The sequence below is a fragment of the Odontesthes bonariensis genome, chromosome 13 (genome assembly GCF_027942865.1).
Source record: "Odontesthes bonariensis isolate fOdoBon6 chromosome 13, fOdoBon6.hap1, whole genome shotgun sequence".
NCBI lineage: Eukaryota > Metazoa > Chordata > Actinopteri > Atheriniformes > Atherinopsidae > Odontesthes > Odontesthes bonariensis.
Window position 1 is genome coordinate 22,239,166 of NC_134518.1, and position 19,155 is coordinate 22,258,320.

The window sequence follows — 19,155 nt, forward strand, 5'->3', positions numbered from 1 at the left end:
TGCCCTGAGTATTTTCTATTCTTTGTACACAAGAAGAAACACTAGAATAAAAAGGGTGCAGCCTACGTTTTATTCCACTTCACAAGACACATAAAACTTTTGTGAATGCTTCGGTGTTGGTGTTGGGGGGTCAAAAGCCTCGGTTTAGGATATCAGTGGTTATCGTTCTTATAATGGCTCAGAGTGGCTCTGATTCAAATTTTTTAGTCTTCATGGAGGCAAAATACAGTTTGGAAGACGGAACAAACAGGTATAATTTGCCTAGTTTCTATTTATTCACAGTTTGTCAAACAAGATTACAAAAAAAGTATGCAGAAATTAGGGCTGGGCGAGTTAACTCGTTATTATCGCGTTAACTTGTTAATTATTAAACGCCGATAAATATTTTATCGTGCATTAACGCAGGTTTTATTATTGTAAAAGTCTGTTGCTTTCTGCTGCGGAACCACCAAACGTGGAGAAGGGTACGGAACTTTTACTCGGCCATTTTCTTTTTAAAGTTGGATATCACCGCTACAGGTGTTCCTCGGTCTCTGTGTGAAGCTCACGGAGCTAACCGGCGCTACTTCCTGTTTTACTTGTGTCAACATACAAGCATGTATTTAAAAAAACCTCCTGCATTTACAGCCAAGTTGAATTGTCTTCTCAGCGTAGTAGTTCCAGTCTAAAATATCACTTAAAGGCAAAACACACAATTGATACCAGCAAGACATTCAAGGAAACAGACAGTGGAGCGAGGCTTCTACATAAAAATGATGATGTTAAAAGTGTGTTTGCACAACAAATGTTATGGCACTTTCATTCATATGGCAGTACATTTAAAATAAAACTAAATGCTAAAAGCTATACACTACACTTTTGAATTAATTTTTGGATTTTGTGTACAAATGCGATTAATCGTGATTTATCAGGGAAATCATGTGATTAATTAGATTAAAAATTTTAATCGTTGCCCAGCCCTAGCAGAAATATGAAGAAGCGCTCCTTGTTTACGATTTACAAAAAGATATCATGGGGTACATTTGTTACTGAAGACATTTTAACAAAGTGGCAGTTCTTAAGTAAGTTTTGGAGTTACGAGTAAAGTCTAATTCTATGACTTCTGACTGGATTGACACCACAGATAATAATAAGTACAAAAATAGGCGTATTCTGTCTGTGTGTTCAGAACAGAGAGCTGCCTTATTTCAAAGAACTGACCACACTTCTGAAAGGTTCATACAATGAACTGATTCGTCCCGGGGAAAAAATAGAATCTCTTGGGCCAGATTTATCTCTTTCACAATGCAAAACATTATGAGCCTAATGATTATTTAAGATGGACATTAATACAGCACTCTGTCTCACAGACACTCAGCCCGAGACTGCAGAGCCCAGAAAAGGCCCAGACGAGGCTTTTTAATCCAACCCTCTGTGGACTGGAAGGCCATTAGGCAGAAAGATACATCACAGTGTTTGAGACTTTTTGAAATTGGATCTTATGATCTTAACTCAGAATCAGACATTCATTACTGAAGCATAAAATGTGTTCCTCTGACCCTTTCATCAATAATTTCTCCAGGCTTATTTGTTGTTAGAAATGGTTTAAGTTGTATGTACTGATGAGGAAATTCTGCCAGTGAACCATAATCCATGGAGAACATTCGGTTAGAGCTGTGGAGCCTGCTCATTACAGCCAAGCAGTGGAGTCTGCCGAAAACTATTGCATTTTTGTTATTGTCTCTTTTAAAAACCAAGTATTTGAAATGCAAAGCTGAAGAAGAGGAAACTCTTGGGAAATATGTTTAAGCTGACTTGAACTGCAGCCTCAATCTAAAACCACTTTGCATTAAATACTCTCGGAGACGCCGCCATTTTTACCCATGATTCAATCGTAACTGCAGAACACTAACCGCTGCTCAGTCTGACATTGATAATATACGGTTCAGTGTTCACCAATATGCAGTTTCACTGAATTTCAACCGATTGCTGTCAAAGAAGGCCAATTTATTTTTGGGGATTATTTTATTTGGTCAATTCCACAAGCTGAAGTAAACAATGAAATATTCTAGTGACTGAAATGTGGGAACTTGCAGAAAAATTGGGGTAAAATGTGACTAAAGTTCAGCTAGCATACAGTAAGATCAAAATTCTGATTATTCGTGAGACTGAAATCTTGTTTACCTCCATTCAGTTACCACGTTTTCCCTCTAAAACAGCAATACTTTAAATAGCTTAAGGTGACTCTGATGGTAAATCCTTGTCCTCACACTCACTAACTATACCAATGAGGACCGTCCCACTTTGGAGACTAATGATGCTGTGATTTTTATCCATTTGGGGGCATTGTATTAAGTCGTAAAAAAAATTAATGAATAAAAATCATGATCATACAAGGATGATACTATGAACATAGAAAATACTTGCAGAAAAATCAACCAAGCAATTACGAAGCATCATAGATTTTTATTGGAAGGTGCCCAATATTCATTCTCACTTTAGCTTTTGGTGTCATCTCGACCACCTGTTCAGGAAAATCTCGGGCTCTTTAGCCGCTAAATGCTGCAACACGTTCACCAACTCATCACTCTCTGACAGTCATTACCAAGTAAAATGACTCCATGTGGCTCCGACTCCAATCAACCGTGATAGAAAGACGTGGACGTGCTTATTTTCTCACGCTTTTCCGGTGCAATGCTGCTATCATCAATAGCCATCATGGAGACAATGAAGACGCGTTGCCACACGTTGAGTTTGGGGAGATTGAAGTAAACAAACTAAAAAGTAATTACGGCAACAATGTGAGTGGTTTCTGTGTTACCTTGTTCTACTCACACTTAAGTCGTTTTTGGCACCTTCTTCACATCAAACATGACTGATGAAAGTAAAAGAAAATGATTGCTAAGAAAAACCCAAAACATTTTGAGTAAAAACTGAGAAGTGGAGATGCTGTACATCTCAAATCTATTTGATGTGGCAAACAAATTCTTCTTCTTTGAAAAGGAGAATAAGTACAGTGGGAGGAAGCCGGGATACCTCTTGAAAGCTAAAATCTAAACAGTGCCAAGAAGACTGTGAAGCAGATAGAAAACTAAAATGAAAATCACTTGAGAGCTTCACCTATTGGATTTTATTTTAAACTAGTGCCTTCGCACTAATAGTCATCAACATTTCTAAAGAACTAGTGATGCATCTTGAAAACAATAACATGCGGGGCACTATCATGACGTCGCTCCTTCCCTGTAAAAGGACATTTACATATTTTCGACATGAGGTTTTCATGGTTAGACATATCAGCATGAGCTGTACCCTGAGTTGAGCACTGTGTGTGTCTTTTTTGTGCACTTTTATTTTGAGATGCTGCAGACTGTACTCGTTCCGTGATCATTAAACAGGAGACAAGGAGATTTACTGCCGAGGCAACCTATGAAAAACTACATGCTCTGTTGCCTCTGTGTCCCCCCAAGACCAGAAGAGTGAGGATGAAAGTCTGGTATGATATCAAAGATTAAAAGAAACATGTCTGAACAATGTGACAGTCCTTTATCAAACTTCTCATTGATAAAGAACAGTAAAGTCCCTAAGAAATCACTTAGTCTGTGTGTATGAACCCACACAGAAAGAATACCAAGTGTTCCAACCAAAGCCTGTTTATATTGATACAGCTATTAAACATCACTGTCTTGTACTGCGCAGGTTACTGAAGGTTAATGCTTTATAGCTTCCTTCATACCGCATGACCTCTGTGGTAGTTATCCTGTACACTGACAGCAGAAAGTTTAATGATGGCCTCTTGACACTGGAAGCGCGATCAGTTGCTCGGTGGTGTAAAAAGTCTTCTCCAAATCCAGGTTGGTTTGGACTCTTTTAATGAAACAGTAGACTCTTGCTGAGGAACAAGGGTGTGCGTGCTCATGTGCGGAGAGCTTATGTGAGTGACAAATCGTTACTCCAGCTTCTTAAAGGGTAACGATTCCTTGAGAGGTGTCGTGCCGCTAATTTAGACAAACACCTTTAATCTGTAATGAGATACTCTCTCTTGATGACCCCAAAGACTCCCACCTATCTCTCCCCTAAATCCACAATCCAAATGTCAGCTCTGGGGCTGCGGCTACACGGAAACGTTTTTCACTGTAAACGATACTTTTTCTTATCGTTTCGCTGTCGCGGCCACACGGAGCCGGCGTTCCCACTACCCCAAAACGATAGTTTTTGAAAACGGGTTCCAGAGTGGGAAAGTTTGAAAACGGCCTCGTTTCGTTTCCATTGTTACAGCTAAAACGTTTTTGCGTCAGTCACACGTTGACGCTGTGAGCCAATTTTAACACTTCTCTATTGTCTCACAGCGTGGCGTGACACAGCGGCGTGTGTATTGCATCGTTTCATCGTTTTCATCCGTTCTCGTCTGAACAGCAGCGCGTTTCCGTGTGGTCGCAAGAATTTTCGTACCCATTTTCAAAAAAAAACTCGTTTCGTTTTCGTGTAGCCGTAGCCTGGGTCCACGCAGATGTTAATTCCTGTGTTCTCATCTCTGACAAGACTCTGCTTCCAGAACAGTACAGAACAGTTAGCTCTTAAGTGACACATCAGCCAGCAGCATGCTGTCAGTAAGTCAAAGACGTGTTCTGTATAATGCAAAGATCAAGTCTTTAACTATAGTTATTAGATCCTTACCTGAGATAAAGTGATGACACCACAGCATTAATCAGTAATATTTGTCATAATTACATTGCATTAATTCTAAAATAAAGTTTATATCTGCAAGTATATAAATTGGGGTTTTAATAGTTGCACATTATGCTCAAAAACAGTCGCATGTTCCACTGTAAGACACTGAATTAATGAGCCAAACTAAGCGTTATCAAGCTATTGAGTATTTGTTGTTTTTCCACAGAGTAAGAAATGTTTTCATTTCCCAAAGCCCAAGTTAAAACCTAGTTAATGATTTGCTTGATTTGTCTGACCAAAACTCCAAAGCCCTAATCTAACAGTCATTATAACAATAATAATAATAATAATAATAATAATAATAAGAGGGCCTTTTTAAGGCTATGTTTGCTAAATAACTGAAATGATAAATTTTTCTCTGAATCATTAATGCCGGCAAAAGAAATCCATCTCACAATATTTGTCAGATCGTATGACCTCAACATTTTTTGGCATTTACTTAACAATCACTTGATTCTGTCGGATGTTTATGGCTGCAGGCTTTGATTTGCCTTCCATTTCAGTGAACTGTTCTGATACAAAACTCATCTGAATTCTCGTCTCATTATAGAAAAAAAAAAAAAAAAAACGGCCTAAAAACTATATCCTCCTTGATTTAGCCTCTTTTCGCTGGCTCTCAGAATGTGTTACAATTGATTTTAAGATTACTTATTGATCGCGGGCCTCTTCTGTTCAGCTGAAAACTGAAGGAGACACAGTCTGCATTCAGGCCTCCGAGTCGCTGTGAAGCACTGCCTATTTTATTCACTTTTTGTTATTTCTTATAACATAAATGAATGCACCTTTTTAAATCTGATTTTAAATCAATCGATGATTGAGTTCCTGCTGTATTTTGATCAACATTTGAAGTGTTGAGAGAGCACCTGAACTGTGAGTTTAGAAAAATACACACATCCTGGTGTCAAACTGCAAATTCAACAGCTTCTACGAGCTGGCCAGATGATGGATAACTTCATAACATGGGCCATTTATAGTGTACAAGAATGCTGAGGATTACTCTTTAAATACCAGCAGAAACTAATCAGAACATCTGAATTAATTCAAACACACAGCAGCTCCAAGACTAACACACGTGTTTAATTACTGTGATCAGATCTGCAGTCATGAATAAAGAGGAGGTAAAACAAAGAGGAGCACAGTGTCATCATACTCTAACATTTGTTCTCCGTGTGTTTGTCCGTGCAATTGTTTATGTTGTTACGAGTGCTTACTCTTCACTCAGTCTGCATTATTCTAATAGTCACGAAGCCCAGAATGAGTGCGTGCTGTGACAATGTTGTTCAGCCACGCCAATGCATTAACTGAGCACCCAACAGTGACCAGGTACATAACTCAGCTCAGTGTGCGTTTTGGTTCAGTTTAACAGTGGGTCACTCTGTGGTCATTCATCTGTATGTCATCTGCTAACACACACACACACACACACACACACACACACACACACACACACACACATATGCTTGCTTGCAAAAAATTTTCCAGCTGAGATTGAATTTGTAATTGCCATGGCGATTTTTCCTCATTGCAAACCTAATCATTTGTTTTATTCGTCCTCTCCCTCTTTTTGCTTCCATCCTTCTGTTGTCCTTCTTCATCACCCTCCTCCCTCCTGCTTTTAACATTACCTCATCCAGTCATCGTACCTCTCCTCTGGCCCCTTCACTTTTCTCCTCCACACCTCCGCCACCTCCTCTGTTCCCTGGTTTTTCTTCCATTTTATCCACCCTGCATCCCTCTCGTCTCTCCCCCTTTTCCCTCCCACTTTTTCCCACCCTTGTTTCTCTCATCCCTCCACTATCATCTTTACCAGTAAATCCTTGTTTCTTCCTTCCTCCCTCTATTAAATATTCTCTTCGCCCCCGCTTCTTCCTCCCTCTTTCGCTCTCCCTCCGTCACCTGAGGTAGACAGTTCTGTCAGGACTCGGCCTTATTTACCGCCTCTCTTCGCTCCTGTTTACATTATCGATCGGCAGGGTTGCTTTAGTTCCACCATACATCAACATCCCCCTCCTCCTCCTCACCCCAGTATTACGGCTGCTGGCTCACATTACCCTGAAACACAGACAGAGTGGGAGAAATGGGAAGGGGGGTGGAAAGCTAGCGGAGCATGTTAGGATGTTTGAGGGATTTATGCTTGATGCAGGGAGTGTGCAGGAGAGTCTGAGTGAGCATGTGAGGAGCAGTATGTGAGGAGCAGTGTTAAATAGATGTGTCTTCTGAAAGTGTGTGTGACTGACAGTAAAAGTGTGTGCGTTATGTATTCAATATGCTGAAAAAACATACACAGTTGCCACATGTGACTGCACAGAGATGTTATTAAGCTTCACTAACAGTTGAGGGATTTTCACTTTCTGTTAGTCTAAATGTGCACACCAGACGCTACATGGACAAAAGTACATGGACACCAAACATTGGAAAAATATTAATTTATTCGCTGCGGTAATATTCATGTGGAAAACGTTTTTTCACATAGATGTGGCTGCAGATCAACACAGTTCAGCCTCATGAGCCGTCTGCAGGAGCACAATCATGTTCAAACGCCACAAACCACGTTTCTAACCAGAGAACTCAGACAAATTGCCACATTCTGAAAGTAGTAACCTAAATGTTTAAAGGACAGGTGCTCAGAGGAGATTTCTGCGGTTTTTTTCCTTGTAAAATGGGAAACCATGCTTGGGTAGGAGGGCCCATGTGGCCAATCAGGTTTTCATAAACCAGTTTATCTTAATGTTCACCAGTCCTTGGCTCTATGTTGATTAATGAGGAGAAAAACACAAACCACCTCCTTTATGTTGATTTTGCACAGGTATTTTTACCGTTTTTCTACCCCCAGCAATCATTAGAGCAGCTTAACAAAAATATGCATGTAATGGGCACATTTTGTCCTCCTGCTAAAGGTTGAATTTTCCTAATTGCTAAAACATGAACGCGTGGACACAATGTGTCAGCATATGATTGTAAAAAAAAAAAAAATAAAAAATTAACATTGCCTGCGGATGAATATTAGAGAGTAATGGGAATTAATGGCTGTCATTACCCTATTGCTGACGTATTGTGTCTTAGAGTCTTAGAAGGTCAGTCTTCCACACAGAGGAGGGAATCATGACTTATTGCTATACAGACATACATTTTTTTCTCTTCTTTTTAAATTTTTACCCAGCAGAGATCGCTTCCAAAAAGTGTTAAAAAAAACCAACTTAACGAAAGTGCCATGTAATTTACGCTGATAATACTACTGTCAAAAGACATAAATACCAATGATTATCTTGTCTTATGAAACCTGTCAACAGGTGGACAGCTGAAGTCGGTATCAAGTACTGTGTGTCTGTCTGTCTTTGGTGTATCGTATCGTACAAATTTAAATGGAACGGCCCCAGACTCATTTGAAAGTGGGCAGAGACCCACCTTTTTAAGTTGTCTAGAAAAGCACTCCAAGGGTTGGATGGCAGTGTTCACACTTCAGATGATCTGCACTAACGTAGCTATCGCACCAGAGTTCCTTTTCAAGCTAAATCCGTCAAGTCTGAAAACACCAATCAAGCTGTGAGAAGACAGTGACACTACTTGTTTTCTATTCAGTTTTTATGAATATATTTGGTGTGTATATACCATATTATGCTTTCACAGGCTCTTCTAAAAAAAAAGTTTCAAAGTATAAAGGTTGTATCCTCTAAAGCAGAGGTGGGCCGAAATTTAAAAACTTGGACAAAATCGCAGGCATTAATTGAAAAAAATGTCCACAATCGAGGAAGTTTTTCCTTCCCTTCAGATGTAACGATGAACGTTTTCATATGGAAACAAACTTAAGTTTGGCTTAAACATTGAATCTGAAACAAAGCAGAGCTTAATTACTATAAACACACGATAAATCAAATGTCAAAAGACACATCTGTGGCATTTATTTCTTTAATAGAATCTAAAAAAAAAATCTTATGCCTCTTTCTCTAGTTGTAGTTTTCTGAGTTAAATCTCAACGGTTCTGATTCCCACCTGTTTTTCCAGCTTTCGTTTGGCCATTTTTGGGAGGGGTGGCCCGATGTGACTGGTAGCACGAGGTCGCTAATGAATGTCAACAGAGGAGGGCGCTCGTGGGTCCTGATCACGCGCCAACGCACTAGCAGAGCGTTCTGGGATTTGTAGTATTAGCGGTGCATGCGCTGTTTACTGGAGCGCCAGCTCTAGTAGACATTTGGTCACGTTTGGTGCGTGGCGTGGAGAAGGTAGGACACGGATGCAGATATTTCAAAACAAAACAGACTTGATTCATTTACAATGGGCCAAAATATAGTTACACTGCGGGCCAGATGTAGCCTGAGTTTGATATCTATGCTCTAAAGGCACTTGAATATTAAAAGTTATAACTTACTACTAAGTCACAATTGAGCCATATTTCTACATTCAACATCTACTATTGTTATGCATTAACACACTATATTAAAGTTGAAACTGGCTGGGCTGGGGCTCACTCACCATATCAATAAAGCAGTTCTAGTGTAAAATGTTAATCTGTAAAGGAACATGAAACCAAAGTGTTCAGATAAATGCAGTGGGGTGAAAAGTGTTTCTTATGAATGTAAAGGATTAGAATTTGCGATAGAAATACTCAAGCACATCGTTTAATTCATGTGGCATCCAACACTATCACCAGTCTTTTCCTTTAATTTTAGTTCTTCTCTTGAACGTAGAAAGCTCTCCACAGAGAGTGCTGAAGTCCTTTGTGATTTTATCTAATTTTTCGCCTGAGAATCCCAGAGCGCTTATCAGATCAATTAGTATACGATGCAAAGAAGCTCCTTTCATCAGTGTGTGAAAGCACAAATCAGCCTGACCTAATTATATTACAAAAGCTCGTTTCTAACAGACAGTCATTCTTATGAGACATACAGCTCCTTTTGGTTTATTAAGGTTCTGCCGTACTGTATGATCGTTCTGATTAAACAAGCTGAACAGCTAAAGTAAATGGCACAGACAGGTAGACGAGGAGAGAAGAGAGTAAGTAACTAAGGAAGCAAAAGGTAAATACATTCTGCATGCATTTAGCTAATTCAGCCTGCACAGAGGCAGTGTGGGACTGTGTGAGAGGCTGTATGGGTTCGTTTGTGTGTGTGCGTGCCTCTCTCTCATAAGTGGGCGTTCAACTGACATAAGCCTTGAGACAACTTGACAGAGTGCCATCCGGTGACACCCGCTTTTCTTTATGACTGCCATTCAAGCTTTTTTCTGTTTATTGTCATTTCCCTTCATTCTGACTCTGCCCGGCCCTTCATCCCCTTCAACACCCTCCCCCCCACCATTCTTACCTGGGAGGCCACGAGTCGCTGCTCCTGCTTTTCATGCTCAACGGTCATCCCTCCTCCCTCCTGCTCCTCTTTCTCCGTCTCTTCTCATACCTCCATCTGTCTCTCGCCTTTCTTTAACTGCCTTTAGAGCAGGAGGCAGCAAAAAGGCTAGCTGGTCCTTTGTGAGCTCGGCCTCAGTTTGTGCTCAGCCAAGCAGACACAGCTCTTAAATCCAAGGCCAGGCTTTGGCACAAAAGGAAGGCTCAGGTCTTGTAGAGGCCCCTATGGCTCTCCCTATCTCTTTGCACCTTTCTATATAAAAGACAGAGGGGCAGTTATTCTAAATAGGAAGAAAAAAGTGAAAGGAAGAGGGAGGAAAAAGATGCAAATGCTTAAAGGAGCGGGCATAATTTTCTTCATCACAGAGCAGCAGCAAAGACATTCTTTACTCGCTCTCACTCCCACTCCTCAACTCCATTTCCCTGAGCCAAGCAACACTAAAGTTTTTTTTTTTTTATCCCATTTATTCCTTCAAGGCAAATGAATTAACTGAATGAATTAACACCAGTGCTGTTGCAGCTGTGATCATCATCATCACACTCCTCCTCATCAGCAGCAGCAGTTTTGATGAAGCTTTTTAACACCTATAAGGATCGCACTGCTGACGTTGAGGCAGGAAGAAGCAAAGATGTCGACAACCTTGTCGAGAAAGGAAAAAAAAAAAGTACAGAAGGAAAGAAAAAATCCTCAACTAGCGAGGTATCACAGTCTGAGTGCTACAGTCTTTAGCCCAGAGCCTTGTCAAGTCTCTTGGCACTACTAAAGAAACCTCACTGCTGATGATGAACAGGGGAGGAGGGGAGGAGGAAGTGAGATGGGGAGGAAAAGGAGAGGCGGGAAGACGATTGGAGTGAGATGTGAGATACTGGGGAAATAGAGGAACCAAATTTAGGAGTGAGGAAGGGGGGGGAGGGGGGGGCGAAAAGACATAAAGGTGAGGAAGAAGACGAGAAGAACAAGAGCAAACAAGGTGTTTAAGTTGTTGAACTTGGCAGACAGAACCGCCATGTTTTCAAGGATAAGAAAGCAGACATGGGAGAACGACAGGGTGATGGGCGAAGAAAAGAGATGGAGGTCTTGGAGGAGAGGAAGAAGGGGAGTTCAGGAGAGCTGCAGTGAGGATCTTAATTAGCTGTAATTGGCCACTGAGGGAACAGAAACTGGGAGACGAAAGGCAGGGAGCAAGAGAGGGGAGCATAACTGGCATTTTTTTCGACAGAGTGATATCTCTCTTGATTTGTGCCTCTCTATTTCCTTCAGCACTTTTTCTTTTGGCCTCTCCAGCTCAGACTTCTTTTCTTTCCATCTTTTTTTCTACCCCTAACTGCTTGAGTCACAACTCCCCAAACAGCAAATTTCACTCTCTGACAATTCTCCCTTAATCTAAGACAATGCTTAAATACAGTGCAGAATTTGCCTTTTTTTGGGGGCAAAAGCTTAGTTTAGTGAGGGTTGGCGACTGACATACAATAAATGATCAATATGTTTTACCTGTATCTGCAAAAGTGTGCCATTCTATGATCGATAGGGTTGCAAGTTTTGCCCCTTTTTCAATTTAATCCTAAAGGGACATTTCATACCGCTTTTATAAAAATTAAACCAAACTGATCAAGAGATTGATTTCCACAAAAAATTGACATTGTTCAGTCATGCCAATTAACACGCCTGACTTTAATGTCCACCCTGTCCAAAGAGGATGTTTTCATGTTTGTAGCTTTAAATCTGAGTGAGCAGATCTTGTTCACAGCACGCTCCGTTTGACAAAGAACCATTCACCGTTTTTGTGTCTGCAATGCAGGAACTGAGGGCAACCGCGGCAGGGGAGGTCTCGACAACCTACTCCAGAGTACGTTAATTTTTCCAACAACTCGAAAGCAGCACCACCAATTGGCAGATAAAAGCAAATTTTAAAAAAACAATTATTGTTAAAACACTGCCATTGTTAATGGAACAAAGTGCAATGGACCAGCAGTGAAGCGCAGGCTTCATTTAGCTTATATGTACAGGAAGAAATATAACACAACAGAGACTATCTTTTTTTTCTGCAGCTGAGCTTTTATCAGCAGTGGAAAAGCAAACAGAAAACTAGTTGGAAAGCCTCCGGAGCGACAGAGAGCAGCAGCTTACAGGAGCAGCACAGCACACTCATTTGTTGTCAGCACCGCTAAGATCGGCCCGAACGAGACACTGTGAGGCCTCTAACTTCCTGAGTGATCATTTTGCATGTACATAAAGCCATAATCACACCACAGCTGCTGTTTCTAACTACAGAGATGGTGATTTTGTCAAATGTCGTGGTGGTTATAAAATCAAGACATAAATAGCACAGAGCAGAAGGTAGGAAAGGGCTCTCAAGTGAGGGTTGGTTAACAATGTAGTCTTAATGAGCCACATTTGTGTCACCATTTCATACTCGTTATGTTGTCTGAAAACAGAGAGAGAAAAATACATAAATGAGAAAGCCTTATTGGGAATTTAGCTACATTAAAACCCAGCATCTATATGGGCAGAGAGAAAGGGAGAAGCAAACAGATGTGAGGAGCTGAAAGCCTCCTGAGCATAGAATGCACTGAAGCACTAAAGGCGACATGAAAACACAGTAACCCTTACTGTCTCCTAGTTTATTGGTTTCAAACTGATCTTAAAGTTTCTATCATCTCTGACTGCCCCTCATCATTAAACCTCTGACACAATCAGAGCAAATGAAACGCAGGCCACCACGTGAGGATATTTCTACTGTTGTGGGGACATTGCAACAAAAAAATAAAAGCAATCCCCACGGCTTCTTACAGTAAATACCAGGAGTACATAAACGCTCTCATGCTGCAGCAACAAGAGGATTTGCTCTTTGCTCGGAGCTTAGACACTACAGAGCTACCACAAGTGGCTCTGGCTAGGAATAACAATGGTGGACAGCAGTTGCTCATTCAGAGTTGAGGAGGGCCTTATGTAGCGTTCACCAGCCGGGGCCATGCTTATGTGGTTTGGAGTCCAAACTGCCCAAAGCCCTGGATGACACATTCTGAGAAACTGTTTTCTTTAGACAGAGAAAATTCTCTGTAATTCTCATAAGTTGTGTCTTTCAACCCTCTGAAGATATTCAGCTCACTGTTGTGGACTTGGCGGTTATCATTTTAGTTGATTCTCGACACTTCTATCCCTTTTCAGCTTTAGGAGGCAGGTTGTTTTTTTGTGCAGCAACCCACAGCACACACTCTGCTCTGTGCCAAAGCAGCAGAAAGACAAGGAACAGATTAGCTGACGAGCACAGTGGAGCACTTTGCACTTTTATAGACAGACATTTCCATAGCCTTAAGACAGAGTATTGGTTTTAAATTCTTCACAACTTCACATGAATGCTAATTCCACTCTGCACGTGCTGGAAGCTTCGATAAGCAACTGCTAAAAACTGGTAACAACTTAGAAGGTGATGATACAGCAGGTAAGAGTTGAGATTACAGCTTCTTTCCCCGTCTGTCCCAGAGTGGCTCAGAAATCAGCGGTTGGAGGTGTACAGGACTTAGAAGTGTACTTAACAGATAACTCCAGCTTCAGGAATCTGCTCTACCGGTTATGATAACACGGTTCTCATCACAGTTATTGCAGAGATATGGGAAAGCAACAACACAGACGGTAAACAAACCCAAGCTGCCAAACAAAGTACAAAGTGAGAAGGACCTCACCTGAAAAATGTATGAGAGTCCAACTACAGTAGATCTGCTGTACTGTGATTGATGCTTTCAAAAATACTGACAGAACGAGGTTTTTGTTTCACTCTTGGTTGCTGAACGTATTGGAGATTTTCCACCTTCTATGATGATTTAGTTCTTGGTGTTGTTTTAATAGCATCTGCATTAAGCGGTGTTCGTTTCATGGGGTCTGTTAGGATGTAGAACTGCCAGCCTGTTGTCTTCCTCTTCTGCCCTGAATTTGCACACACTGTGGTGTTTATTATGTCATTTAATTAACAAAGTCAGAATTAAATGCCTTTCAAAAGTTTCCAACAGTTGGCAAATTTAATCAAGAGGCAGCTTGGTAGTGCTTTGACAAAAGCAGATGTAGCATTTGCTGAGCTAATATTCAAGTGCATCAAATAGTTTAGTTATATCTGTGGTGCTGACTTGTTGCTTAAAGGGTGTTATTCAGTGTCAGTGTCCTCATCTAAATAGCCGAAGGTTTTTCCTTTCACCTTAATCTTTTAAAGCCGTTTGAAGTTGTTATTTTCTAATAGAAATGGAGATACATGGCTATGAGCTTAAGGGGTCGAAAGTGTCTGTAAGTCTCTGCATTGATATCACTTCAGCTGACAGGTAGTTTCACTCGATGTGAAAAGTGATTATGCTTCTGTACTCATGCTGTCAATCACTCATTTTCATTCGCTTTGGACGCACCTTCGTGCATCTTCCTTCCCCAGTGCTGCATCTCAGTGTCTCTGGGAGGGGAGCGGGGCTGGCTGGGGAACAGGTTAGCTGGGTTACGACTGTGCTTATCGGTACACAGGTGAGCTCCAGTGCACCTGGTTGTCTGGACAACACACTGGCCAATGCTCCCTCATCTAGCAACTGCAAAACACACAGGACGGCACACCAGCCCATGTGCATCTTCCAGCATCCATCAGGCTCACAAGTGAGCAATGTGCTCATTGTGTGCACAGACAAAGAGGATTGAACAGCTCCATTCCGAATAAAGTCAAAAACAACGAAAACTGTCAGTTTCGAATTTAACTGCCTTTTCCTTTTGGTAAATGTGTGAATTCAGGCAGAACCTGGCTGAAATTGTCCAGCTGTCATTTGTCAGCAACCCAACATTGTATGTGACTCTTGCTAAACAGCAGCAGTAGTGTGCCATGCACTCTGGGTGTTGCTAGGTTACGATACTAGGATGCTGCTGGCTAAGTGGCTGTGGGATCACCGATGGACAGTCTGCACGGAGGGGCTGACAACAGGTCCTCTGGACCATTTGGCAACTTGTGAGTCAGATGCTCTTAAAATCCCACATCTGGTGGCAAGCCGGTACAAATCAAGATCAAAGTGCTGGCTTTGAGACTGGACCCGCCCCTCAACCTTTCTACCTCTCCACTGTCCAGTCGGATTTAATTTCTCGCCCTCTTCCACAGTGCCGCTCGGGTTCATGTAGTCCTCTGCCTGCTTTGTTATCCCTACTTTGCTTTCCATCTCTTGTTGCCGTCTTGCCTCTCACTCCCTCCTGCCGCGAGGTAATTAAACCCTGTTGTGAGTGTTTAAGCACTGAGGCAGACGGATGTTGAATTATTCCCGGGACTTTATATTTTGTCTGGGAGGAGAAAACTAGTCTCCATACCACATGCTGCGTAATGGCCATGCACACAAGAGTGCATCACGGGGAGCCTCATGCACACACATCCACACACAGTTAGTGGGTGGGTCAGAAAGCTGTCAGTCACGCAGATCTCATGCTGACAGAGTTACAGGTAACAGAGTGATAAGACCTGACAGGCTGCACTCACTGACTGCACTGATACACTGCAGCTCACGCTGCACACGCAGCATGCACATGCAAGGCACTGGACTGTAAGGACATGAGACACATGCACGTGAAGTAAAAAGCAGTTGCATCCACGCACACTCACAAAAGCTACAGCTAAACCCTCAAAGTTAAATAAGTTAAACAACAAAGGAAAACAGAACATGTAAGAACTCATCTCCTCCTAACTCCCTCCTGTATTCAGCTTCCCTCACATCGCTCCTCTCCCGCACACTGCCTCGTTTAATTTTCCCACTCTCATACTCCCTGCTTATCTATCATTTCTCCTCATGCTCTCCATCCTGCCTTGAGCTTGCCTTTATCAGCGCTTCTCTTTCCTTTTTTCTGCTCTCTGCCACTGTGAACTTAAACTCTCTGTGGAACCAAAAGCTGGTATCACACAGTCTCAGAGTTGCTTTAATCTGTCTCTTACACACACACACACCTGGGTGGCCATAATATTATATATAACTTGGCTCCTGATTATTGCAATACCTATTACAAGATCATTCTTTATGTCCCCACACCCAGAGATTTTTCTTTTTTCTCCCCCCCCCCCCCCGTCTCATCCACTATTGAATCAAGTGATGTCATTACTTGAGGCAACTTTATCTGATTTTGAGCAGTTCTCTCTGGAGCCACAAATGGTTTTATTCAAGTTTCTTTACATACTCAGTGATATTCCCTTAAAGCTGTGAACAGTCTTTAACTCATTGGCTGCCAGCCATTTTCAGTTCAGAGACACCCATACTGCCAAGTGTTTTTCAGTATTTTGACTGATTTTCCAAGACCCACAGAAAAGTGTGTCGTATGACTATGTACACAATGAAATTACCAAAAGAAAGAGTAGACTCTCTTCTTTGATCAGGAAAAAAAAGTTTGTTTCTACCATTTTCAGTCTTAGTAATAGACAGTAGAACATAGGTTGGTTTCACCAAAAACAGCTGTTTGACCCAAAAAATTGAGAAAACGAGCTCTTTTTTTTTTGTGCATAGTGGCACTGCTGCCACCTTGCGGGTAATTTTGCCAGTATATTCTCTGTTTAGTGTTTACAAGCCTAAGATTTAGTGACAAACTCCGCTAGATTGTCCCCCAGCCCGCTCCGTTAAAAAACGCAATTGACGTCTATAGACGTCTTTGGCAGTGAATGTTTTTTTTTTTAAATTGACGTCTATAGACGTCAATGGCTCCGAAAGAGTTAATGTCTGGGATGAAAATCAGTGGAGCTCCCTTTTAAAAAATCCAATCTATCAAAAAAATAAAAATAAAAATAAAAATCAGGGATACAGAACCATACAGCGAGTGATATCTTCGTTATTATTTGTTATGTTTTGGGGGTTTTTTCAGTCATGTTTGATATGAAGAATCTTGTGCTTGGGTAGACCTACACTTTCAAGCATAACTCAATATGTTGGTTAAACCAGTGGATCCCATTCAGGGTTTAGTCATGGTACGCAAGTGGTAGAACAAGCAGGCAGCCGAGTTGAGAAAGATGCAAGCAGCGGTCCGAAACTGAACAAATCCAAGGGCACATTTTTCTAAAAAGTTGCCGAAACTGTGCAACACGTCAGCTGTTATTGTCCATGGCAGTCTGCAAATCCCTCTGCATCTGTGCTTCAAGCGCAGCATCTGAACAGAGACTGAGCACAGCGGGGAACACAGACACCCAACCGCGCTCCATTGAAAACCAGAGCAAAGTAAATATGTTTGTCTTCTTGGAGGAAAAAAAAAAAGAAAAAACAAAGCTGGATGATTAAGTCTGCTGGACTTGTGTGCATACCATGGATAACGATTTGACTGGCTTAAATATGTACCATATGTTCAGCATTATATATTTACAACAATCTGCAGTAAGAGTATGTGAAGCACGGAGGTTTTAAGTGCTCCTTTATGTGTATATACACACATGTATATATATATATATATATATATATATATATAAATTACATGATTTGATAAGAGGTCTGGTTATTTTGTAATGTTACTTGAATTTAAGATAACTGAATCCCAGCAGGACTCGTCCAAGTGCTTTGTTTTAGATTACAGTGTGGGCTACTACAGACCCATCTATAGACCCATGTCACTTGGGGCTCTCAGAAATAGAAATAATCATCTTTTTCATTTCACAGAAGCATAACAAAAGTGAGTAATTACTTTTTTAATAAATAATTGTAAAATCAAAAAAAGTGTGATGTTGAAATTGCATCTTGCCGGTTTTAAGCCCCAACAAAATAAGCATCTATGTTTTTAGAGTATATATGATTTTACTCTTAATTTAGAAGTTTTTTGTAATCATTTTCTTTAAAGTATGTACGTGCTATCACGTTCCACTTATTTAGACCAAAGATTTAAACTCTACTTACACTCGCAGACTTTTTTTTTTTTTTTTTTTTAAACTCAAACACCTTGGAAAATGTTTCCTGTCATATTAACTTCTCAGTTTAATCTTTTTCTACACACTGCAGTGGAGTGTCACCTAATTACTGAATGCCATTTGCGTTGCAATAACCGGAAGCCATGGAGTGTCACTGTGGGCACACAAGTTTCTGCTGGTACCGAAAAGGGAAATATATCTACTGACCCTCCAAGGAAAAGCATTAAAGAAAACAAAACATTAATTATCTGAATTTTGACAGCAGCAATGTTTACTTTTTATTTCATTTTATTTTTTTTAAAAAAAGGTCGTTGATAAATCTGTTACAGTCTTATTTTTCTCTGGAAAATCAGCAGTGCAGATTGCTCTTTTTCAGCAGCACCCTACATCATTGTCACCCTTTCCCACACGTTCACACCTGGAAGCAGTCCAGCAGAACCACACGAAGCAGCCTCACCGGAGTTGCTGTAAGTTAGATAAAACACTGTCACGCTTTATACTCACACTTTGCTGGGAGGCCGTAGCCGCAGGTGATCTTGGCCTCTCCTGTCTCGCAGCCGTGGAGGGAAGCACACTCTTTTTTTAGCAGGGGACCTGCAGCACGGTGGATGGCTCCGTCCACTGGAAAGGAAACAACAAGAGATTCACGGTGTTGTCCTACTTATGTGAATCCCCTGAAATCTGACTGCTGACAGGAGCTGAAATGTTTCTGGAGTCCATCAGACACATTTATTAGAGTGACAGCTTAGTGGTAAATGGACCTGGATAATGTCACCATTTGTGCGAATGGCTGAATCTCCTGTCATCTGCGGGCTGCTTCATAAGTCAAAGCATCTGCATCTCTGTATGTCAGTCCATTTAATGGATGGTAGGGCTACTGCCTTGGTTAATTACTTGATTTAATGTGTTATTACGGACTCATCTGATTTGACTTTTCGGTCAATTAGTCGTTATTAATTAAATTTTCATAAATCTACATAATATTTAGAAATGTGTCTCTGTCTTTGATCCCCACCACATCTAAAGACCGTGACTGTGTTCATTTCCAGGAGGGCAACGATGCAGCAAAAGCAATTTCATAGATGTGCCAATTACAGCTTCAGTTTGAATTTACACTCCTTGCAGCCACACACATCTCAAATATTCAGATAGTCTTGCTCTCAATAGCTTTATTACTATCATTCTCAGGATTATGAACCGCAGAGAGCAGCTTTTAAGAAAATCTAAATTATA

The 19,155-nt window shown here is 41.0% G+C and overlaps 1 protein-coding gene across 2 annotated transcripts in view; it reads right to left on the minus strand.

The window, feature by feature from the left end:
- macrod1 (mono-ADP ribosylhydrolase 1) overlaps nucleotides 1-19,155 on the minus strand; it is a 125,885-nt gene that overhangs the window by 22,363 nt on the left and 84,367 nt on the right. For both annotated transcript variants that reach the window (XM_075481571.1, XM_075481572.1), the window contains exon 5: nucleotides 18,427-18,543. In XM_075481571.1, coding sequence (XP_075337686.1) covers nucleotides 18,427-18,543 — 117 coding nt within the window. The remainder of the gene's footprint in view (nucleotides 1-18,426; nucleotides 18,544-19,155) is intronic.